This window comes from Hemibagrus wyckioides, linkage group LG17 (assembly GCF_019097595.1).
Source record: "Hemibagrus wyckioides isolate EC202008001 linkage group LG17, SWU_Hwy_1.0, whole genome shotgun sequence".
Classification (NCBI taxonomy): Eukaryota; Metazoa; Chordata; class Actinopteri; order Siluriformes; family Bagridae; genus Hemibagrus; species Hemibagrus wyckioides.
The window spans coordinates 19,043,914-19,069,245 of record NC_080726.1 but is presented as its reverse complement, the minus strand read 5'-3'; the positions used below and the strand labels follow the sequence as shown (position 1 = coordinate 19,069,245).

At 41.7% G+C, this 25,332-nt stretch overlaps 2 protein-coding genes and 1 long non-coding RNA gene across 9 annotated transcripts; 1 reads left to right on the top strand and 2 right to left on the bottom strand.

The window, feature by feature from the left end:
- Positions 1-440: 440 nt before the first annotated feature.
- On the bottom strand, positions 441-13,890 carry LOC131368032 (centrosomal protein of 164 kDa-like). Of its 6 annotated transcripts, none has more exons than XM_058413828.1 (29): positions 13,660-13,890; positions 12,593-12,749; positions 12,027-12,138; positions 11,649-11,865; positions 11,247-11,357; positions 11,004-11,132; positions 10,642-10,719; positions 10,395-10,502; positions 8,751-9,521; positions 7,910-7,966; positions 7,714-7,791; positions 7,235-7,317; positions 6,739-7,131; positions 6,435-6,566; positions 5,966-6,149; positions 5,796-5,870; positions 5,425-5,547; positions 5,185-5,328; positions 4,998-5,081; positions 4,824-4,892; positions 4,467-4,696; positions 4,208-4,363; positions 3,905-4,073; positions 3,649-3,756; positions 3,313-3,412; positions 2,845-3,129; positions 2,678-2,744; positions 2,455-2,565; positions 441-1,191 (listed from the first exon to the last, which is right to left on the bottom strand). In XM_058413828.1, the coding sequence occupies exons 2-29, from the start codon at positions 12,672-12,674 to the stop codon at positions 1,095-1,097; spliced, it is 4,353 nt and encodes a 1,450-aa protein (XP_058269811.1). In that variant the 5' UTR covers positions 12,675-12,749; positions 13,660-13,890; the 3' UTR covers positions 441-1,094. The 6 variants fall into 6 exon arrangements, with proteins under 6 accessions (XP_058269811.1, XP_058269814.1, XP_058269812.1 ...); XM_058413831.1 differs by having other exon boundaries at positions 6,739-7,128; XM_058413829.1 differs by having other exon boundaries at positions 12,593-12,745.
- A 289-nt stretch (positions 13,891-14,179) lies between these two features.
- socs9 (suppressor of cytokine signaling 9) lies at positions 14,180-20,431 on the bottom strand. 2 transcript variants are annotated; one of them, XM_058413837.1, is made up of 3 exons: positions 20,075-20,431; positions 19,673-19,725; positions 14,180-19,561 (listed from the first exon to the last, which is right to left on the bottom strand). In XM_058413837.1, the coding sequence occupies exon 3, from the start codon at positions 19,509-19,511 to the stop codon at positions 17,868-17,870; it is 1,644 nt and encodes a 547-aa protein (XP_058269820.1). In that variant the 5' UTR covers positions 19,512-19,561; positions 19,673-19,725; positions 20,075-20,431; the 3' UTR covers positions 14,180-17,867. The 2 variants fall into 2 exon arrangements, with proteins under 2 accessions (XP_058269820.1, XP_058269819.1); XM_058413836.1 differs by having other exon boundaries at positions 14,180-19,725; positions 20,075-20,430.
- Positions 20,432-20,640: 209 nt separating this feature from the next.
- LOC131368036 (uncharacterized) lies at positions 20,641-24,902 on the top strand. The gene is made up of 4 exons (XR_009207001.1): positions 20,641-21,232; positions 21,520-21,656; positions 22,460-22,504; positions 22,625-24,902. It is a non-coding gene; the product is annotated as an uncharacterized LOC131368036 (long non-coding RNA).
- The last annotated feature ends 430 nt before the right edge of the window (positions 24,903-25,332 follow it).

Genomic DNA, 25,332 nt, shown 5'->3' with positions numbered 1-25,332 from the left:
ATAGCAAGAAGGTCCTGGGTTTGAATCCCGGGTACAAACAGGCAGGGGCCTTTCTGTGTGGAGTCTGCCTGTTTTCCCCATGCCTGCATGGGTTTACTCCGGTTTCCTCCCACAGTCCAAAAACATGTACATTAGGTTGATTGGTAATTCTAAATTGCCCATAGGTGTGTGTGGTTGTCTGTCTATATGTGGCCCTGTGATGGACTGGTGACCTGTCCAGGGTGTGCCCCTGCCTTTCGCCCAATGTGTGCTGGGATAGGCTCCAGCAGATCCCCATGACCCTAATTAGGAATAAAGCGGGTACAGAAAATGGATGGATGGGTGAATCGACAATTTTGGGTTAAGGGCCTTGCTCAGGGGCCCAGTGGTGGCAGCTTGTGGTGGACCTGGGAATCAAACTCATAACGTTTTGATCAGTAATCCAACACCGTCACCCACACCAAAAACACACCACAGGTTTATTCAGCTTGTACAAAAATAACTGTTACAAAGTCGTATCTACACAAAAACAGGAATATGTATGTAAACCTATTAAAAAACAAACACACTTCTGTTCAAGAGAGTTTAAAATGCTGGTGATTTTGTCTGTAGAGAGTATAATGTAATGATGTTTATAAAATCTAGGACATTGAAATGTCCCTAAGATTGTCTTTTGTGATTTTTTTTGTGTACCACTTCACAAAAACAAAAATGAAGAATTTTTTTTGAATAACAAATACATTAATGGACCATACCGTGCCTTAATATTTCATTACCTCTCTGTGGTTTTTAAAAATAACCTTGTGTTATTTAAAATGATCTTCGGTTCAATTCCCAATCAAGGGTTCTGAGCTAGCCCAACTACATTTAACATCAGTTGGTCTGAGGGTGTGTTCCAACCTACGGCACACGTCTACCCTTTCTTTTCTTGTGGGAAGGAAGTTATTTGATCCGATGTGTGATCTAGAGTTCATTGATTAAAACGGCTCTCACCTGAGGAAGACATTTGTACTCTCTCACTCTCTCTCTCTCTCTCTCTCTCTCTCTCTCTCATACACACACTCTATTCTGTCTTTCAGTGACCTCATGTGACCTCAGTGACCCCCCCCCCCATTTCAGAAATGGTGCACTCTGATCTGATTATTTTCATCCAAGCTGAGTTGGACCAAACCATTTGTAGATGGGGGAACCTGGTAGCGTGTGAACAGAGGTCTGGGCAACAATTAAGGAGAACAGACAAATGTCTGTGCATGTTAGTCATGTGCTGATGTGTGGATATGCAATAATATCGCAGACATTTTAAATATTTTAAATATTAGGCATTTACTTAAGTACCATATTCTGATTACACTTTAAATGGTGAGATACGCTATGAAAAAATAATTTAAATTTTAGTATTTATACATAATGATGTAATGAATTCCATACATTAATGTGTACACTGATCAGGCATAACATTATGACTACCTGCCTAATATTGTGTTGGTCCCCCTTTTGCTGCCAAAACAGCCCTGACCCGTCGAGGCATGGACTCCACTAGATCCCTGAAGGTGTGCTGTGGTATCTGGCACCAAGATGTTAGCAGCAGATCCTTTAAGTCTTGTAAGTTGTGAGGTGGGGCCTCCATGGATCAGACTTGTTTGTTCAGCTTATCTCACAGATGCTGGATTGGACTGAGATCTTGGGAATTATCCTTTATCCATTATCCTGCTTGAAGAGACCACAGCCATCATGGAATACTGTTTCCATGACAGGTTGTGGTACATGTCAAAGTAACATCCACATGGATGCCAGAACCTAAGGTTTCCCAGCAGAACATTGAAGAATCATGACACTGTCTCCACCGACTTGACTTCTTCCCATAGTGCATCCTGGTGCTATGTGTTCCCCAGGTAAGCGACTCACACGCACCCGGCCATCCACATGATGTAAAAGAAAACTTGATTTATCAGACCAGGCCACCTTCTTCCATTCCTCCATGGTCCAGGTCTGATGCTGACATGCTCATTGTTGGCACTTTCAGTGGTGCACAGGGGTCAGTATGGGCACCCTGACTGGTTTACGGCTATGCATACTTCAGCAATTTGAGCAACAGTAGCTCATCTGTTGGATCGGATCACACAGGCCAGCCTCCTCTCCCCACGTGCATCAATGAGCCTTGGCCGCCGATGACCATGTCACTGGTTCACCACTGTTCCTTCCTTGGACCACTTTTGATAGATACTGACCACTGCAGACCGGCCCTTGTCAAACTCGCTCAAATCCTTACGCTTGTCCATTTTTCCTGCTTCTAACACATCAACTTTGAGAACAAAATGTTCACTTGCTGCCTAATATATCTCACCCACTAACAGGTGCCATGATGAGGAGATCATCAGTGTTATTCACTTCAACCGTCATTGATCATAATGCTATGCCTGAGCTGTGTATATTGTGTGTGTGTGTGTGTGTGTGCGTGAAATTGTAAAAGGATACACATTAGTGTCTTTCCGTCGTGTCTCCAACCATCTTTTGTTGCCCTCAATTAGTCCCTGCAGTCTCAGACTGTCCAACTCTGATGATTTAGACTGCATCATGGAAGAGAGACTACACACACACACACACACACACACACAGGTGCTCATTTACATCAATCAGGATAACAGTAATGCACTGTCATGCTTCCGTTTGTGTGTATGTGCATGTATGTGTGTGTCACCTTGTTGGCATGTATCCAGAATATGCTGTGTGAGCTCTTGTGGAAAAGGAGTTGTCCATGGAAACCCCTACAATTGAGAAAGATGGCTGTTACCTCATTAAAATATTATGAACATATATACTGTATCTGTACATTTATTTTCACATGCTACATATTTTCGGTCATACCAGGGAGGAGTTTTCTCCAGTTGGAGTTGAGCAGCAGATCAGAGCCACTCATTGTCGTGACCCCGTTAACGCTGCTGTGTGAAAACCCGTTCTGCTTGGCTCCGGAGAACGAGGAGGTGTTTGGAGACCACGCCCAGGACGGAGCAGGAGGAAGTGTGGAGCTTCGTGGAAAGGACGTGGATGTGGATGTGCTTTGGGTCAGAGATCCCAGTGCTCCTAAGACGGTGTTCAGCTGGCTGGAGATCTGCTGCAGCGAGTCAGCTAACTGCTGCACCTTTACTGGAACTGAGAGAGAAATGCAGAGAAACTCAGAGAGCGATCGTTGCTTCAAAAGTTTCCCTGGAAATTCAAACTCAGTTAAAATAGAAGTCTAAGAGTCGGTAAAGGAAGGTCTACTTATAAGGAAAGGTTTTAATTTTTTTAATGGATACAAGTCAGCAACTTTGGTAAGACTCTATCATTGTTCACCTGTTCCTTCCTGACCGTACACACTGCTCGTTTCTGAATCTGTAACATCAAACGTGACTCTCCGCTCTGCCTCCATCCTCTCTGCATCATCACAGGACAGCTGAAACACACATGGTCAGTATTACTGTCTAAAAAATACACACAAACACACATCTGCATTGAGTGCACATGCTATGCTGATGGTCATCTCTGTTCTGTTTGTTAGAACCTCTTCACTTCATTGTCAATTAAACTTATGGCTGTCATTCGAAACAGGAAGTGCAGACTGACAGGATACGATGCAGAATCGTGTGTGTGTGTGTGTGTGTGTGTGTGTGTGTTTGTGCACACGTGTACCTCCTCGACCAGCGAGTTCTCCAGTTGGCTCAGCCTCTCCTCTTTCTTTCTCAGTAGCGTGTGCCCCTTCTGCACAGTTTGCTTCAGCTCTTCCAAATGACTCGCCTCCTAAATATGAAAAATAAATGAATAAATAAATAAAACTACATATTATAAGCTAAACAATTTCCATAATTAATCCCTGTTTCTCATCGAACAGACATTCAGTGATCTGGTATCACAAAAGACATATAGGCTGTGACCCCCATCAACACACCTGCTGGAGGTTTTGGGGGAGTAAATGAACCCCCGGGGTGGGGTCCTGATGGGTGGTCCGGGCTGCCTTGAGCACCGCCTGTCTCTCTCTCAGATTGCCACTCTGACGGTCTAAAAATTGTCTGGCTCTCTGCAGAGAGACATTCTCACTTGTGATGAAATCACGCAGCCTGGGGGAGAGAGAGAGAGAGAGAGAGAGAGAGAGAGAGAGAGAGAGAAAAGAAAGAAAGAAAGACTTAGATGTATTGTATTAGATGCATGAATAGATGAAGGACGGTTGGAAGGATGGGCACAGATGACATACTCCTCCATGTTGCTGCGAGTGCCATGGGATGGAGAAGGCTCCAGATCCTCCACTCGCAGTGACTCCTCACTCTCTTTGTTCTTTCTCTCGTCCTCTCTCTCTCGCTCTTTCTTTTCCTCTTCCTCACAACCTGCAGTCTCTCTCTGCTCCAACTCACTGACATCACACACACACACACACACTTTTAACCAGAAAAATATTTGAACAACCTCACCCCATGCTGATGTGATAAATGTGTGTGTGTGTGGGCACGTTTTACCGGACTCTTCGCATGAGACGATCATATTTGTCCTGCAGCAGGTTCACTTTGCTCTGCAGTCTATCTCTTTCTTCTTTCACGCTTTCATTTTCCTCCCACTCTCTCTTCCTTTCTCTCTCCATCTCCTCCCTCTCCCTCATTCTCTCTTTACTCTCTCGGTCACTCTCCTGTCTCGCTCTCTCCAGATCGGAAAGAAGATGATCTCTCTCTTTCAGGAGACGTGGAAGAGTCTAAATGGGTAGCAACACACACACATTTTAAAAGTGAAACATGCAGTGAAGGGAGAGAATAAATGGGAGAGGAATATAAGTAAAAGGGAACAGAAGGGAAAGAAATCATCAGGAAGGTAAACACAACCTCTAAGCCCCTCTCAAGTTCATATTCTTCCCCATCCAGCTGTTTCCGCCTCTTTTCTAAATCTGATGCCTGCACAGAAACAGAATGAATACAAGACAAATTTCTCTCTCTCACACACACACACACACACACACACACACACACACACACACACACACACACACAGTGAAATACCTGAGCTAGGAGTCTTGATTCTTGAATTTTTAGATCTTTGGTCTTCAGCTCTAGTTTTTCAATCAACCCCTGCACTTCAGCTTCCTACACACACAAGAATTTGTTAAAAAGGAATAAAATAAGATCATCAATAATGCCAAAAATGTCCTAGGTTAGGAGTATGAAAACACGTTGTGTGTGTGTGTACCTTCTGAGTGTGTGTTCTGCGCAGGTTGTGGAGCTGTGTGTCCAGCTGCATTCTAAGCTGCTCGACTTGAGCTGTGTGTGAGGTGAGAAGTTGTGCCCTCTCCTCTTGTAGTGCGTGCATCACACGCTCCCTCTCGTTACTCTCCTACACACACACACACACACACGTTTTCCTTTAAGCCACATGGAGAAAACTAGTGAATTATAGAAACACTGGGAACATTAAATACAACACACACACCTCCTCCAAGTGCATTTCTCTGATGGCCTGCAGCTGATTTCGATGCTCCTCTTTAAGCTGCTCCAGCTTCCTGCTGTGCTCCCTCTGTACTTCCTCCCTCACTTCCTGCAGCACATCAGACAGCTACAGACACACATACACACACCATCAACAGTGGAGTAATAACAAATAAATGAATAACAGTTATCAGAAAGTATTGAGACTGACAGACTTTGAGGCCATGCCTCCTTTAATCGGGTTTACAGACATATAGGCCACACCTCCTTTTCTGAGACTCAGAGGTACCCAGGAAATGCCCCCTTCACAGCGAATAACAGACCAGACTTCCTTCACTAAGACTGATGCACAAACATATATTGCTGTTTTGTTACCTCTCTTTTATACGCCAATAGCTGCTGTTGAGGTCGAGGACTTCTCAGGTCTTGCTGTCCGTCGCTTGTCTTCTCCTGACACACACACACTTTGGTTAAATTAGAAACATAATGTCACTATTGGTCAGTGTCTCTCTCTCTCTCTCTCCCTCTCTCTCCCTCACACACACCTCCAGTCTGAGTGAAGATAACTGCTCCTCCCTCCTCTCTTGAAGCCGCTTTTTCTCAGCCTTCAGCTCCTCTTCTGACTCCTCCCTCATTTTCTCCAATTCCTGCCTCCTCTGTGCCTCCAGTTTCTCTCGCTCTGCCTCTAATTCAGCACGCAGCTCTCTCACCCTCTCCTCATTCTCCTCCCTAAATACAGACATATACACAGCATGTTTAAACAGTGTGGAGAAATCTGTGTGTGTGAGTGAGACACACACAGAGAGAGAGAGAGAGAGAGAGAGAGAGGTAGTGGATGTGGTAGCTTAGTGGTTAAGGCGTTGGACTACTGATAGGAAGGTTGTACCATTTCTGGGCCCCTGTGGCCCCTAACCTTCAATTGCTCAGTTGTATAAATTGAGAGATTCTAAGTCGCTCTGAATAAGGACGTCTGCCAAATGCTAGAAATGCAAATGTACTCGAATGTATGTGTACCTGAGTTTGTGTAGGTGTGCGTCTCTGTCCCTTAGCGCCTGCTCCTGGAGTTGCTGTATTTTGGTGTGCGTTTCCTGATCCAGACGCTTCTCCTCGTCATGCCTCTCTCTCTGCAGCCGCTCCTTAAGGGCCCTGTAAGCACGCGCGCACACACTTATTTTATTTATGTTTAAAATAAAAACTGCCTCTTAGTGAGGCCACACCAACCAATTATCAGCTCTGCTCACACTCTTCAGGATTCTCACACATCTTTTTCCCCCGCTCCCCTCATATTCACTCTTTCTCTTGCTTTCATGTTACTCACCTGATCCTTTCCTCATTCTCCTCCCTGATCCTTCGCTCCTCCTCTTCCTCTTCTCTTCTCAGCTCCTCTCGGAGGAGGCACAGTCTTCTGTCGCGCTCCTCCACCGCCCTCAACCTTTCCTCCTTCATCTGCCTCTGTGTTTCCTCCTCTTCCTCTTCCCTCCTCATACTCTGCTTATCTTCATGCCTCCTTCTGTCCTCCACCCCTTCAATCTCTTTCTGTTCTCTTTTAGTTCTGTCTTCAGCCTCATGCTTCCTTTTCTTTTCCTCCACCTCAACCATCGTTTTTCTTTCTCCTTTTGCGTCCTCACGCTCAGAGACAGAGGAAGATGACGGTGGTTCCCGAGTGTGATCACAGAGCCAGTCGTCCAAACCTAAGCCCTTTCTATGACTGCTGATTTGAGGAAAAACTTCATCATTCATCATTAATTGATGGTGTGAGACATTTATGTTTAAAGCTCATTCCTGTGTGTGTGTGTATTGTACACTATTCAAACCTCTTTTCAGCTTCCCTTCTCATCTCTTCCTCCTTCTTCTCATAGTTATATGCATCTCTCCTGCCATACTTTTCTTTTTGTTTCTAGAAACAGTACAAGTGGAATGAATAAAAATAAATATTGTAGCCTTATCACATGGATGAACAGACCCTTAAGTAGACAATAGGACAGATGGATGGATGGATGCACAGATGGATGAAGTGATGAGGAACTAATGGACAGAGAGAAAGCTAGAGAATGAGAGAGAGGGGGGGGGAATGGACAGATAAACGGATGGATGGTTAGGCCAGGTAAATGGACGGAATGACAGGTGTAAGAATACACGAGTAACTGATTGAACAGTTTTTCGTGTTATTAGATCATGGTTTTGGTTCTCCATTCACCTTAAAGGAAACGTCTGTGTGAGGATAAGAGATTTTTGGAATAAATGTTGATCATCATCATTAGTGTGTTTGATTTTAACAGACGATTGTACTCACTGGAGCTGCTTTGGAATCAGCCAGGCAGAGATCAGACAGGTCAAGAACATTCTCTGAAAACTTGGACCGGAACCCCACCTTTGATTATAATAAATAAATAAATAAATAAATATTAATAAAACCATAATTCAGGACAGAATAGCAATAAATGTTACCATAATTATTATAAGATAAAGCATTCATTAAAAAAAATGACCTTCATGTCAGCAGAATGTCTGGACACAACTTTGACATGTTCGCTGATCTCCGACTCCTGCAGGTGGATGAAATAATTCTCAATATACAACACGCTTTCTCTATTATGCACACACACACACACACACACTAATACAGCTTACACATTGCCTGGTGTAATGCAGTGTAACTGAGCAAAGCAGTGGCATGACCTGACATGCCTCAAGCTCAGAACATAAAGCAGACAAAGCAGAAAACAACACACACACACACACACACACACACACACACAGTCAACGGTCCTAACAGTGCAGTCGTATCTAAGCTGGTCCAGATTTTTTTTTTTTTTAATTATCCATCAATCTGTTACTAAGAGTGACAAGTACACTAATACGCAATAGTGAGGTTGGAGAAATGGACAGGTGGAAAGATCCGTAAAAGCAGCAGCAGATATGATGAATGAATGAACAACTAGATGGTTGAAAAGAAGGATGGATGAATGAACGGGTAGATAGAAGATAGAAAGGAAAGATGGATAAACCAATAGATGGCTGGAAAAATAGATGGTTGGTAAGATGAGCAGGTGAACATGGATGGTCAGTGAAGGTACGACGGATAGGTGAACAGATGGACAAGGTAGTGAAGGGATGGGCAGGTAAATAGAGAGATGGGAGGATTAGTGAGATGGTAATAGTGAGATCATATACATAGAAAGTTGCATTAACAGGTTGATGGATGGACAGATTGGATGGACGGCTGTATGAGGAACGTCAGGAGCACGGCTCTCACACTGAGCCCTAGAGCAGCACTCGAGCTTGCAGGCATCTAAAGAGCATGAGGGGGTCAAAGGTCACAGAGCATACCTCACTGCGAAGCCGATCACAGCGAGGGAGCCGCTTTTTTCCCAGCATGTCCTTCTGCTGGAGCGGCGTGTCTGGATTTTCTTTTTTGCTCTCTACTCGTTCGATCTCTTCATCCTCGCTCTCAGACATCTTTGTGACATTCGACTCGCCATTGTTCCCCTCATCTTCCTCGGTATGCTTCAAACTCATTTTCTCCTCTCCCTCGCTCCTACTGACATCTGCTTCATCTCCCTTTTCTTCTGAACTACTTCTGCATCTCTCCCCTATCTCTTTCTCCTTTGTGACGCCATTGCTGTCCTCCCTTTCACAATCTTTCTCTCCTTCTTCCCTCATTTCTTTTTCATCCATCTCACTCTGTTCCTCTTCCTCTCCGGAGTACTCCACCTGGTCTACGTATCTCTCCATTACCTTATCGCTGTTTGGTGTTTTCCTCTCCTCTATCTCATCCCTTGCTTTCGGTGTCTCCATGTCACTCTGTGTCTCTCTGTCCAACTGTTCAATCATTTCACTTCCGGATTCCTTTCTCTGCCACTTTCCCTCCTCTTTCTCTTCCTCATCCCTCTCACTTTGCCCTTCCACCTCTATTTCTTCTTCTTCCTCCTCACTTCTCTTCTCACTCCTTGTTTGTTCTTCACCTTCCTCCTCTACTGGGATCAATTCGTCCTCAGCAATGCTCTCATCCTGCCGACTCGGAGGGAAAACGTCGGCGCTGCTGCAGTCTCTGCTGCCCCCTAGCTGCTTGGGGGAGTGGCGACGCCCTCGTAGTGAGTCCTTTAGATGGGTGGATGAGAGAAGGAATAAAAGAGAAGGGGATGGTGCAGAGAAAAGATAGAAAGATTGGGAACATTATAAGACAGGTGCAGACACATGCAAGGCACACTCACGTGTTTCCAAGGATGTGAAAGACATGGAGGAGAGAATGACAACGTTATTAGCAAATGAGACATTGTGTGTGTGTGTGTGTGTGTGTGTGTGTGTGTGAGTGTGAGTGTGTGTGTGTGTGTGTGAGAGAGAGAGAGAGAGAGAGAGAGAGAGAGAGAATGTGGGGAAAAAAACTGCTCCTTAACACTTAAGACAGAAAAAGATGAAGATGACATGATCAAATGGACTGGTTCAAATCTCACACACACACACACACACACACACACACACACACACAGCATTTCAGAACAGAAACAATAGGAGGTCAAGAGGGGAAGAGCTTAAATCCTTTTTATATCAGATCTGTAATTGTTAATCTATTCACCGAAAACGTAATATATGATTATATGTCATTATAATATTTTAACACATGTAATTAATATGTAATTAATACAGTAAATGATTTTTAGCATTTTTAAATCTAGCAGTTTTAAGTAAGGAACAATTCATACCAATTTCTGGAGTTATTATTGCACTTACAAACCAACAATCTTCCAGTGATAATAATGTTTATTATTCATTCACATTTATTAATGCCACTTCATTCATTCTCTCTCTCTCTCTCAAAAGATCGCACTGCTTTATCTCTCTCTGTCTCTCGTTAGACCATATAGCTTTTTGCTCCTCTCTTGTCTCTCAATAGACTGTATTGCTCTCTCTCACTCTCTCTCTCTCTCTAGATCACACTGCTTTAATAAACTAAAGCTTTCTAACAGAAGCTACCTGAGATGGAGATGGAGGGTTTACGCTGATTTCTCCTGACAGAGCAAGATCTTGAAGCTCTGGTTCGGTTTTCTCCTCAGCCGGAGCTGTGCCGCTCACCTCACTATCCTACACACACACACACACACACACACAAACTTAACACAAAACGTGCCACACTAGATTTATACATTTGTTATAATCCATTGTAGCTCTTTAACTTTGATGTTGTCATACTGGATTTAATTTATTTGTTTTTAGAAGTTACCTCGTACTGCAGTCCTCCTCCCAGAGCACCCAAGTCGAGGTGGAGATTCTGTAGAAGACGTGATGTACCACTCGGACTCTACACACACAGAGTACACACTCATTTTGTGGTACTTATCAAAACCAATACCTTAAGATGTAATCTACTTAGTATTAAGAAATCAAGGACATCACAGAGCTCTATTTATGTTGTTTAAAGCCTAGATCCATTCACTACACATTGACTTATGAGCAAAGTGTTGACCCTAGTTTACAAATAAATAAACACAGTATCAGAATGATACCCAGTATCGGAATCAGAATTGATGCATCTCTATTTTAATCCAGTGCGTCCTACATTATAGGAATGATTAAGACACTAACATGGGGCATGGAGATCTTTTCCCGTACTTCTTCTTCGTCCTCTTCATCGTCTGAATAAAATGTGGGCGGGGCCAGAGATGGACGCTCCTCTTGACGTCCCCTCTGCAAACTGGAGCTCATCCCGGAGCCCTATGAAACAAGCATATAGTCTCAGGGGTAGTGTGAAGTGAGCAGATTAGTTTGATGAACATCATCAAAGTAAAAGCTACAGATTCCTGAGTTTTCAACTTTTGCCTTGATTACCCCTACTGAAGCTTTCAGAGGTTGGAGGCCGGAGGAGCTGCCTAGGGAACCACGGAGTGCCGGAACCGGAGTGTCACATACACTTCTGAGAGGAGCAAGAGGACCTAGAGGCTTAAGAGGCAGAGAGAGAGAGAGAGAGAGAGAAAGAGAGAGAAAGAGAAAATACAATTATTCTTTAAGGCTGTTTACATTCTTTTCAGGTGTGAGGTCATTTCAGGTTAGATATTTGCTAGATTTTTTAATGGGTGGTCTGCTACTCCATTGGCGTATCCATGCTTTTCCCTTACTATTTTGCTTTCTCTCCTGAGCCGGCATTGAATCTGCAGACTGAGCATCAAGTCATACATCAGAATCTAAACAAGGCGCACACACAGAGTGACAGATCCAAACATTCAAACTCACTCCTGATGCTTTCAGACCCTCAGGTTCGCTCTTTTTTTTCTCCTTTTTCTTCTCTTTCTTCTTCTTCTTCTCCTTGTCTTTCTTGACATAAACAGAGCCTGAGCTGCGCTCCCTCTCCTGAGTCACCAGGCGGCGATACTGCTCATCACACGGGTGGTCCCATGTGGACTGACCGGTGGAGAAGTTGAAGTAGTAAACATCTCCGGTCACATCCTGACTGTGAAACACACACAAGTGGATAACACACACACAGTGCAATTGTTTTTTTCTTTCGTTTAACCTTAGGACATGTTTAATTACCGGCTGTTTAAACTTATATCCTTACTACACCTGTGTGTGTGTGTGTGTGTGTGTGTATATATATAGAACTCCTCCTACCAGGGCTTCCACTCTGCAGGTAGTGGGGCAACTATGCCCTCTCTGGCCAGCCACAAAAGCTCTGACTCCCGCTCCGGGTCAATCCCGATTTCACGGGCATATTCATGGATTTCTGACGAGTGAGAAGCAAGTGACAGAATGGTTAGGAGAGCAACAAACCACCATCATGCACAATAAATTAGTTCTCCAGCTCTACTGAATATGGATTTTTATTGTAGTAGTTCCTCATGTTAGAGGTTATATCAGAGCATGCATACCATCACGTGCCAATATTAATGTTATATCACATTTCATATTTGTCTACATGACTAAACAATGGTTCTGTCAGGTGCAAGCATTCAGTGTGCACATATTCTGGTGAAAAAAAATATATTTTCCTTGTCTAAGCCATGATTCGAGTAGAAAATAAAAGACCATTTTATGAAGCTGTTCTTATATAAATGATATTACTGAGCTAAACAATGTGTTGTGTAACTGAGCTAAACAATGAGTGTGTAATTTGCTTAGTTGTGCAGGACTGTGTAAAGACTACAGGCCTCGTGTGTGTTCCTGTCAGACCTTGTTACCTTGTTCAGATGGAATGTAGTTCTCGTCATAATCCTCTTCCAGGATCAGCTGGTCTCCTATTCTCAGTGCAGAGGCACTCATGCTGACTGCTGAATTTGTTTGAACATCATAACAAATAAGCTGTTGTACAACTGCCAATTCATCAACACCTTCTGTCTAGTCCAAAAAAAAGACAAATACTGTTTAATGCATTATGCTTTGCATTTTTGTATAAATTACAAAAATTAAATATATACGCAAAAAAAACCCACATATAATAATATCTTGATGATCCAGTCATACACAGATGATTCAGACACACGTCTTAACTTGAATCGACTCGTTATTCTGTACCAAACAACTCCTATTTGACTCCTCGGATGATTCAGTAGATTAATTTAGACATTTGGACACATATGTTTGTAATTAACGGAGTTACAAAACCATGACTATAGAATACGCATACACTGTCAACAAGAGCAGCACAGCATTTAAAGATCTTATTTTTCTTTCTTTTTTATGAACGCTTCATTAATGTGAGTCGATTCCCAAGTTTCACCTAAAAGATCCGGTTCATTGAAGGAGTCGAGTCGTTCGCGAACAACAGATCACTAATTAAAAGACTGGGGATTGAGGTTAGTGTGAGTGTGTGTGATCTTTGTTAACACACTAAACTTGATATTTAGATGTTTTGCACTAAATGCAACACAATATATCAATTTAATCCTTGTAAAGGCTGTTTTAGCCTAAGTTAAGAGAGTTAGGAGTGGAAAAAGTACAAAAGGAGCAACAGGTAAACGTGAAACTTAGCGAATCGTTCTAAATGCCTTTATATAAATGTATATAAATAACTAGTCCTCTGGGCTGTATCATAATAACTTCTTTTAAAACGATTGGCTAGTTAGATAATCAACTAGCTAGCTTGTTAGCAACTGAAAGGCATCCATAGCAACGTTTGTCACTTAGCTGCCATGACAAATATTCAGAAACATTATAATCAGCTGATTAGCATTTACTTTAGCTCTCAAACCTGACCAAGTGTAATCATAATGGTCACACTGCCGTAAATAGACGTTTCGTCACAAACCTTTTTGTCCAAGCGTCAAAAAGCCACGAATATGAGCTTTCTTTCTTCTCACGTGGACTGCCAGAGATTATCCGTAAACATTACATGTAAATAAAAAATACCAAAAAAGTGAAAACTATCATTATCATATAGTCTTTTCTGCTAAGCTAATCAGCCCTCTTGTCAATAACACCCGATAGCATCTTATGAGAAAATGGAAACCGTGGAAACCGATGTCACTACCTGATTATATTTGCGCATGCGCAGCATCTCCACGCACGCGCACTATGTTACTTGCCATGCGCGCGCCAAAACTGTTTTAGCTCAGACAAATGTCTCAAGCTAACGGGGATACAAGCTAACAAATGTTTTACAGATTATTACCTGATTAAATGATTATATATCAAAAAAAGAGGCATAAACAGACAAATTATCATTTGTCACGTTCTACATGGTTTCCACATTATTAAATGATCTGGATGGAAACCTATAGAGGTGTTAATGAAATAATGAGCCATAAAAGCTGTAAATATACACAATAGTTTATTGTCTGCTTTTCATGTCATCCACCTATTTTTTTTTTTATCTTGCTGTGTTAGAAATAAACTATTATCAGCAAAAACCCGAGTATGTGTTAAATAAAAAAGAAAAGAAAAGAAATAAATATGTTAAAAAAACAAAAACACAGTAATATTCAGAGTTGGTGTATTTATTTGTTCAGCAGATGTTCAGTGTGGTCCCGAAATAACACAAAGGACTGGAAAGCAAGTGAAACAGCAAAGTTAAAAACGGCGCTTTAAATAAGAAAATAAAGCCATGTGTTCCGATCCTGTTCTTCATGCGCCCTTGTTGATTACCTTCTGCAACTTAAATTCATTACCAAAATTAGAAACAAAACTTACCAGATATATATGAGGTGCAAAATAGGTAGCATAGCTAACTACATTAAATATATGTTATAAAATTTACTCGGTTGCCTTTGAAGTACATTATATTGCCAAAAGTTTTAGGACACCCCTCCACATCATTGAATTCAGGTGTTGTTTTTCAGGGGTTGAGCTTAGCGCCAGTGAAAGGAACTCTTAATGCTTCAGCATACCAAGACATTTTGGACAATTTCATGCTCCCAACTTTGTAAATAAAGACATGGATGAGTGAGTTTGGTGTGGAGGAACTTCACAGAGTCCTGACCTCAACCCGATAGAACACCTTTGGGATGAATTAGAGCGGAGACTGTGAGCCAGGCCTTCTCGTCCAACATCGGTGCCTGACCTCACAAATGTGCTTCTAGAGGAATGGCCAAAAATTCCCATAAACACACTCCTAAACCTTGTGGAAATCCATCCCAGGAGCATTGAAGCTGTTTTGGCTGCAAAGGGTGGGCCAACTCCATATTATATTCATGTGCATGTAAAGGCAGACGTCCCAGTTTTGACCTGGCTCACAGTCTCCACTCTAATTCATCCCAAAGGTGTTTTAACGGGTTGAGGTCAGGACTCCGTGCAGGCCAGTCAAGTTCCTCCACACCAAACTCACTCATCCATGTCTTTATGGACCTTGCGTTGTGCACTGGTGCGCAGTCCCTTAAGCATTCCTTTCCCTGGAACTAAGGGGCCAAGCCCAACCCCCAAATTCAATGATTTGGAGGGTTGTCACAATACTTTTGCCAATATCGTGTATATAGACATAACAAGGTGTCAGGTAGTCCTAAAGCTAGAACATTAATACATTGGAAACTAAAATTATGCAATTTCACTTCTCTGGTATTTTTTTTAACAGATTTTCTCCAAACCTTTCATCTAGCAAATGAGCTAACTAGCTAAATGAATACATATTAGCTAGCAGTCCTAGAAGTTACATTTCACTGCCAGGTAAGTAACCCTGAGGTCTGAATGTTCAACCATCAGTCATGTAAACTGCATTCAAATGAAAACTTGAAGACATTTTACATAGCACATGGGATTCAACAGAAGGCGCATTAAAAAACAATAGCACCGCAGAGCACCAAACATTTGTATGCGGTTGCATTAGCAAGCTAAAATATCATGCAGCTCAGAATGTTTTGCAATGAAATCTTCTCACAAACTGGCCCACAAAAAAAAAAGACAAAAATAAGACACTTGCAATAAATACAGTTCTGCTATCCAGTTCTTCATTACTTAAGACTCTGAAGAGAGAATCTCAGTGTGTGTATACAGTGTGTTTGTATGCAGCAGGTTTGGAAGCTTTCCATATATTAATCCAATTATATCAGATTAATCATACTAACCCTCGCTAAGCATGTGCCAATAGTCAGGTATACGATACATCCTAATAATTATGATACCAACAAGTGCAGTATGATTATTCTACACATGTCTAATCGACGCTGCTGGTTAGTTAACCCATGTTGAGACACGTGTAAGGAAATAGTGCAAAAAAATAACCTTCAAATGTGGACTTCCAGACAATAAAGGCATCACTAGTCATCGAGGTGAAGTAGAGTTCCTTCTGCTTTCTTCTAGAAATTTTACAAAACTGCTACATTCATTAATTTGTGGTGCAAAGAATTGTGTACTTCATTCATCCACAGTTAAATATCCTTAAATATTCTACAATCATCCTCTAAAGGTGTAACAAACTGAGTGATTCGTTAGAGCAGGACAAAATATCAAACGATATGAAGGTTAGTCAGCAGGTCTGGAATGTTCTGCAGTGAAATGACTTCATGATGTAACAGTAATTCGAACACATACTGATTATTATGATGTACTTCCAAGTGCAATGCCTTATTCTTGTGGGCGGGACTGATTCAACCTGAAGCAATCTGATTGGCTTGTGAGAAGTTGGCTTTCCTAAACAAACGTGATTGTGTTTGTAGGAGATGGAGGTGCAGTGTGACTGGGTGTGGGAAAGAGGAAGGCTAAACGTGACAAGGTGAGAGGAACTGGGAGGTGATATGTGACTGGGTGTGAGGAACTGGAAGGTGATATGTGACTGGGTGTGAGGAACTGGAAGGTGAAATGTGAGTGGGTGTGGGAAAGAAGTGAGCTAAACATAACTGGGTGTGTAAAAAGAGGCAGAGTAAACAAATAATTGGTATTATATAGATTTTTGTCCCACCCACAATTCTACAGGATGACATTTAGAGGCAGGGCAAAGCTGTGCAATTCACGTGACGTATTTCGTCACTGTTTGCCAAGGTAATAAAATATTTCGTTAAGGTTTTCTTTACTTTTTGCACCTTTGATCGAGTGTGACTAATTGTAATATCAGTGATTTAAGCTTTTTAGCTTTTCATGGGCATTATACAGAGAGCTAAACAGTTTATGCCATCCTGGGACATGAATGGCAATTCTAGACAAGACTGGAGTTTCTAGAATATTCCTTGAAATTCCTTTCACATGATTGAAATCTAGGTACTTGTGCTGAGTTGGGTGAATTATTTTACCAAAATCCATTGAAGGATCCAAAGCTGTGAGCTACAAAACCTACTAGCTGGATTTAATTACAGGTTTATTAGTTAGCTAGCTAGCTAGCTATTTACATTAACAATACTTCAAAGCCATTTGATTGGTGTAAAGAAGCTAGCTGGTTTATTTTATAGCAAGCTGCAACATGCTAGCCAGGGTTAACAGGGGATTACCCATGCCCCAACCCCATGAATGTAACATTTCGCTGATATACACAAGGCACGCACGAATAGCTCTGAAACACCAAATCTCATTTCAAGGCCACTTGAAAACGCAACGTGGTCATTAAAACAGATTAGCATTTTCATGTGCTTGACTGACATGCAGTGGTTGATTCATGCTAGCTCTATCACAATAGTTTCTACTTGCCATTGTATCAGTTGGCGACCGAGTCGTGCAATTGTTAGTGTATTAGCGTTTGCATGCTTGGAGTTGCTAGTTTGTCAATGCTAGAGGTGTTTCGTAATGTAAGTTTAGCGCAATCTTCCCTTGATTAGCATTAGAACATGTGGGTTTTGATTCTAGCCACAAGGTGCTTGCTAGTCTATACTGCCTGTGGTAGAAATTAGTAACCAAGTGGTGCGGTGTTTGTCATATAAGCGATGCTTTGGTTCTGTGAATCAGTGGTTTATACAAGCTAGGATTACCATGGTTTTATACTGAAGAAATTTAAACGCTTGCAATTAAAAGGTTCGATTTTCCTGCTTGCGTTGCAGTTAGCATGCCTGCATTAGGAGTGCTGGATTAGTTGACAGTTTTTACTGGCCATGGTAGAAGTTAGCAAAAATCACACACAGAGGTTTTAACCTCCCACCCAGTGTCAAGTCTTCGTACACGAACCCTCTGCTTGTAATGATATTCCTTAAGGTGCTCCTTGAGGGCATTGGGGATTGGCAGGGCACTGATACCGTCATATGTGGTACAGCTGCTGATGACGGCGCGACAGATGTGCTGGAGGCTAAACGGCCGGGTGCGATGGATGGGGTTCGAGAGTAAGGGCTCGAAGAACATGCATGAGTTGGGGTCTTTGTAGTGCTCCAGCAAGCCTGTGACCGTGGGCGCGTGGAACACGCTGGGGTCGTGTACGTCGAAGCTGAAGTTGTGGTTCCACTGCTCAATACGGGCATGCAGAGAGCGGCCGTAACGCCGGAAGCTGACAGAGAACAAGTAGTCCTCCTGAGCCGAGTCGCGAAGAAGGAATGTTCCCTCTGGCTTGCCTTCCAGGAGTGTCTCAGCCTCATAGCGATCCATGACCCCCCAGTAACACGGCAGGTTGGTGATCTGGAGCAGATCAGGCACCAAACAGTGGATGTAGTCGATCTGCGTGTGGGCACGATGGTGGCCATCTTGAGGTTTGAAGTGCTCTGTTGTTACCAGAGACCCTCTCGTCATGGAACATGGTGAAGATGAGGAGGAATCCGAATCCGGATGGGATTCAGTAGAGAAGGATGGGGCAGATCCTGAGGAAGATGCAACGACCTCGTCTAGAGTGTCCAAGCAGCTCTGGAGAAGCATTTGGTGGTGCTGCTGTTGCCTCTGAAGCATGTGCTGCTGTTGCTGTAGAGTGGCCCGGTCATCTCCAGCCAACTCGTTCATCCCATGTGCCAACTTGGGCCCGAGCTTGTACAGTGGGTTGATCTGGGCAGTCACTTCAAACGTATGGATCTGTGCATTGGGTGGTGGGTCGACACCTTGCTCTATGCTGATTCTCCGCCTCTCTCTCAAGCGATCATCCTCATCCTCAACTACGGAAGCTGCAGAAGCAGTGCATGTCGACACAGATGCTCCGGTGCCAGAGAGAGTGTCGAGTACGGGTGGTTGGGAAATTGGAGCTGTATGTTGCTTGATCAGGTACCATTTCTGCGCTAGCTCTGAGCCAGGTGGAAATGGGCAGCTGTCCAGCATGAGTTCACTCAGATGTATCTTTCTCCGGGAAGAAGCTGGGACAGGGGACTCTGAGATGCCCTGCCCTGACACAGAAGGTCCACTGTGGGTCTTGATGGGAAAGCACTGGCCTACAGCATCCTGAATCTTCTGCCTGAGGGTACGACTGCCACTGGAAGACTTGCTGCTGGTCTCAGACGCCGACTGATCGTCGCTTGCAGTGTTTTGAGATATCCTGGCTGAGACTTTCTCCGTCAACGAGGATGCGGGTGAGCTGAGGACTTGGCGCCACCGACGCTCACGAAACGAAAAACTTCCGTTTCTGGGTTCTAGCCCATTTAAGAGATCACCGTATTCAAAGCCGTCGCTGACTGGCCGGTCAGCCGTGGCTTCGTGAGCCAAGCGACCTTTCCTTTTACCCCTGCCTCCTTTCCGCCTCCCTCCATCTTGCCGTTCCTCTGAGCGGCTCTGACGCACTTTTGGACGAGCACCCCGTTCCCGATCTTTCCCACGATCCCCTGAGTCTCCGGTTGACATCGTTCATCAGATTTAAACGGGTGTGTCTCTGTGGTTAAAGCCAGGTCAGACTGATAGGTGAGAGGTAGTTAGATGATAGCTGTTGCTATGGTGACCAACACTAATTCTGACACAAAGAAGAAAGATCTCTTAAAGGCTGATAACATTTTGAAACAAGTTACCGTTTATGCCAAGTTCACTGGATAGTGTTGGAGTGGGAGTGGCTTTTTGCTTTCTAAAAACAAACAAACAATAAAAAAAAAGAATAAAGGAAGTAAAAATTAGACATGGTTACTTAACATCAAATCAAAACTTTTTCTTTCTTTGAAAGGTTTGCTCTATCATGCTAAGGAATTTAAGAAGCACTGGGATTTTCACTTATGACTATAAAAAAAAAAAACAAGACACCGAAAGAATTTTTTACAACAAATCCTTAACACTAGCTAGCAAGCTAGCTAGACCAGATAGCTTCCTGGTTATTGCTTAGCAAAGTACTATAATATAATTGATCCATTACTGTGACACTTTATAAATCTCAGACGAATATATAATGCGCTGTTAAAGTTCTTTTCTAACCTACGTACCATTTGTTTGCGGTGAGAAATCGTCGGAAAACTCTGCTCTCTGTTAAAAGAAACGCAGCAACCAAGCATGAAGGATTACGGTTGTATTCGATATGCCTCTGATACAAATATTTAGTGCCCTACATATGCTGCGGAAGCCATTGTTACACTACACAGTGAGTAGGGAGTATGGAGTCGTTTAGGGCACGGCCGATGACGCTGCCTGCATCAGCTGCTTAGCTAACTAGCAACACGTTGTGTTACATATATTTCTATATTAACACAATTACACCCGATGGATAGTCACTACACTTATGTGTTACTTATGCAATAGAATATTACAGAAACAAAACGGACATGTTTAAAGCACTTGAAAATACTTTTTGATGTTTGACTAGCAACGACAAAACAGGGAAAGAACTGATGACACAGTGCCACTTGTCGGTTGGAGGATTCTGTGTGGTATCCTATCATGCACTTTTAAAAAAACTCTGCTTCTACTGTGCTCTATGTCGTTATCTGATTGGCTCATTTTGAGGAAGAGGCTCGTTGATTGGTCAATAGGATGTGCGCGCAGTCTAAAGTAAATTCGTGTTGCAGTGTTTTATATTTATACTTGATCTTTTAGTAAACTGAGTTTTCTTTTTCTTTTTTTTTTTACAAAAAGGAAACGAAAATGCAGAAAATTGTTGTTGTTTTTTGCGTTTGCGAAAGATAAATAAACATTTAAAATATTTCTGAGAGACATTAAATCCGACATCCGGGAAATGTACCAACGAAGAAGAACTCGCATTGTTTTGTTTTCGACTAAGGAAGCTAAAGCTGCTAAGCTGTAGCGCTCGTCCCGTTCAAACGCGTCGTTTTTCCGATATAAATATTTCGGATGATCTCGAACCAGGTTTCTTTACTTGAGTATTTGTATCACCATTGTCTCAATGGTTTCATTGTGTTTGGAAAGCTAATTTGTTAGCTAAACAAGCTAGTTCGCTGAGTGTAATGCTAATATTCCTGGATTAGCATTTTTTCGTTTAGCAGTGCAGATTGCTCCATGTCGAATATTGTTCTAGAAAGCTCCACTCGTTGTGTTTTTTTATACTTTTATCACGTTTAACACGTTTTCTGGTGGTTTAAATATCTTTGTGCAACGTTGAGGTTTTTCCCCCAAGATATAACGAAGAGGTGAGATATTTAAGGTCGTGCAAAAAATCAGACCGCAGTTTGGCTTTTATCAACTAGAAAAAGTGTGAAATCTCGGGATTGTGCTTTTTATAATTCTTCAACGTTCTTCCTTATACAAAATCTGTGTTTTAGATCGTTTTTGTAATGTTTTATATGCAAGTTGCATTATGTCCGTATATCTTTACTTGGGCCACCTTAAAAGGATCCCCAATAAGGCTTTATGTAATAAATGAGCTGTGTTTGTGGTGGAAAGGAAAGTCTACATTTTTGTCTTTCTCTCTTTGTAGGTCATCAGGATGGTTTGTGAGCTGCTGCTGTCCTCAGTCTGGCTGCTGTTTGTAGTTTTCTGGGTGGAGACCATCAGTGTGTGGCTGTTCCTGTGTCTCTTCTATCAGGACAGAGCTTTCTATCACTGGGGTGATGGGTGAGTGTGTTAAACATGCAGTAAAATTATTGTTGTTGTTTTTTTTTTTATTCAGTGATGTGGTCTGGTTGAAGAACATCCAGTATCCCTTAACCTGATGACGAACTACGATCTGAAGAAATATCCTTGGTTTTTAAGTCCTGCACTTGTGAAAGAGATTTTATTTTTGTCCTTATAAGCTTTTACACTTTGTAGTGTTTTTTGAAAAGCTGCTTCATTTAGTAGTCTCACTGGTGAGAAATGGCAAATTGCATGTTAAATGAACTAACTGATAGAAATGGTTGCCCATATCTGTGATTTATATAATTGGTTTTGTTTTAATGTCCTGTTATCTAAGCCCTAGTGTACGGAGCTGTTGTTATACAAACAGTCGCAAGTATTAGAACAAGCTCTTTAACTCGTGCTAGCTTCTGACCAATCAGAATCCAGAATTCCACAGCGCTGTGGGATAAAGAAAGATAATTAGCCAGCTCTATTGAATGTCTCGCATTGGAGCTGAACATATTCATATGATCGTGTTGCAGTGTATAATCTGATTATCTGCACATGCTCAGTTCTTGATAAGGCTGAGCTATGCGATCATATGATCTTGGTGTTATGTGAATGATAAATTATCTAATTAGACTTTTCTGAGGTATCATGGTGGTGTAGTTCAGAAAAATTGAAAAAGCGAATTCAAATGCGCTTTTGTTTTTGCATTTACTTTTCAATGTTTTAAACACACACACACAGCTCTGTGTGCTCCGCTCTCCATATGTCACACAGCCCTGGATCCCAGTAATGTTTGGTTCTGTCTTTTGCAGTGTCTTTGCTGATGATCCTGGTCAGATGCTCTACATGCTGAGCAGGTAAAATGAGGATGAGGATTTATAAAACTGCTGTGTTCTTTGTATAGTGAGTGCTACTTAAAAAACAAAAACAGAACACCCCAAAACTCTCAACCACCACCTCTCCTCTTCTTCTAACAGGTCAGATCGCTCCATTCACACCCAGACCTGAGCTCGCGGCCTTGTCCTCAGCTGGGAACGCCAATAAACCAAAGAGCTGGGGAGGAAAATGGCTTCCCGTCCGACTGCTTAAGCCTTTCAACAATCTGTGCCATGGCTAGTGGTGGAGAGTTAGCACAGAGCTTGTGGCCGAACACAGATTCTGCGTTGGTTGTTATAAAGGGTTTCACACTTTGTTTCCACTAAAAGGAGCTTCTTTTCTCCAAAAAAAAAAACGGCAGTTCTGTGTAGCAAAGATGCTAAAATGAATATCATCTGTCCAACTTTTTAATATTGTGTTCCTGGTGCCTGTGATTGAAGCAAACACTTTGGAACTGCCTTCTGTTTTAATTTACTCCTTTTACGTCGTCTCGTTCAGGCGCGTGCTTCGTATCACAATGACTTATTGTGATGGTGTGACGGTTTTCGTCTGGTGTGTAATTTCAGGCTGTTCGGTGGGCTGTGTGAGGTTTTCAGGAGATAAAGACACAATATTTTCATAATTGCTTTTTTTTTTTTGTTTTTTAAATCACTCACAACGTGCAGCCTCAAATGCAGACCTCCATAGAGATTTAATTAAACGGCACCTGAAGATGTACGTAATGAAACTGTGAATGTAGCCTCCAAGATACAATAGGCCAATAATAAACTGTAATGACATTCCTAAAGACCTAGAGACCAATGTTTGCACTAGTCTTGGATAATAATAACAAATTTTAAATACATTGTTTTACGCTCGGAAATTGATAGTGGACAGTTTCTTTACATCTTTAGGTGATGTGTAATTTTTGACTTGGCTCTTTTCGTCGAACATCGAGTTGATTCACATGGGTGAATTTGCTTCTCCTTTCGAATTTTTACAGTTATTTAAATATATTCTATATGAAGCGGTTCAAAGTAATGCTATCTAGTTCATTTCAAATAATTTTAGCGATATCTAGGCAAAGAAGAGCAATCGCCCAATGAGTCGTTTGAGAGTCGACTCTTATTCGCGAGATGAGTCGAATAATCTGATTCACTGAAAAGAGCGGGAAAGATTCTCATCTGCTGTGCAAGTTTCACCCCTCCCCCACACGCGTTCAGGTTTGCCATTGGCCAATCAGACGTCAAAGCTGAATGCCTGCTGGAAAAGGGGCGGGGTTTACTGCCTGAGGTAAATAACTGTTGAGCATTGATTTTAAATGAACTCTTAGCATTTAGCTGGTTCTTTCCACCTGCTGCTGTTTCATTATTTTTTTTTATGTGTTTTGGTTTTTAATTGCTCAGCAGTTTAATTTTTGTGTGAAAACAAACTGTGTGAAACTAGGTTTCATTGTTAACATACTCATATTATTAAAAATAATAATACTCATTCATTGTTTTGTCATATCACATAGCTCCCCTATGTTATTTAAAACCAACTAAACTGTTCTTTCTGAATGCAAAATCTGTGGCTTGTAAAATCTGTGTATATGTATTTTTTTTTTTTTTAAACTTTCCCGAAAGTATGGCAGCATAATGACTTGTTAAAATGGTAGAGCGAGTATTATATTTGAAACTTTCTCTCTACCTCTTACCCTACATTCACACAAAATAGCATGCAGGCATTCGTGTCCCGATTGTGTGAGGAACAAAATGTGAGACGCGACGTGACGCTTGAATTAAGATATTTTTGATTTGCATGAATGACCCACGCTATAAACATGTAGTCTGAGATCTTTTCAGTTCCCCACAACCTTAGTTTGCATTTAGTTTAGTACAAAAATGATTTTGTCGAATCCTGTTATATACAATCTCTTCTTAAATCTGTATATCTGTTTCTAGCTACCACCTTTTTACATCGTAACGAATGGAAAAATGCTGGACAGTGCACACCCCCAAGTGACAACAGTAATGGTTGCTACATGCCCACAAGAGACAAACTACAATAGATACAAGCAGGTTACTTTGTGAATGTAAGGTTCAGATGATCGTAATTTTTTTTTGCAATTTTTAAAACTGGGCCTAGATGACAAACACCTCAGACACAGTGGTCCACAGCACAGTTTTTGTTTTTTCTTGGTTGTTTTTTTTTTTTTTGTTTTAATGTGGAACTGTACCACTAATTTTAAGCTGAGAGATCTGTACAAGTTTTAACTAGCCATGTGAATTTTTCTTTAAAAAATAGAAAATACTTTACTTTTTTTTTCTTTTCTTCTACTTTTACAGAAGGGTTGTGCCATTTGCAATATGCATTTCTTTTTTGTTCCATCCAATAAACCAAACATGTTGTACACATGAATCATCTCAGTGTTTGTGTTTGTTATGAACTGGAGTCCTTTTGCTGTTGAGTTTTAACCTTTGGCCATAAAGTGGCCATGTGCATCACTAGATCCACAAGGCTTTAGCATGCAGCAAAATTTGTTCTTTTTAACTGTGTTTCACATGATCTGGGATCAGGCCGTCTGTGGCTCATGAAAATATTTTTTACTTTATTGTTATATTTTAATCTGAGTCTCATCTAGGGTATATGTCCCTTTAGCTCCCATTGTTCGAGGGAAAGAATCCAGGTCCAAAATGACACTCACCAAAATAAAGTGCTTACTTAAGATGAATAAATGAAATATTTTAGTAGAATTAACATAATATAAATAAATAACAATTTATTAATTTGTTATTTATTTATATAAATATTATATAAATATAATACATATAATAGTTATATTATATAA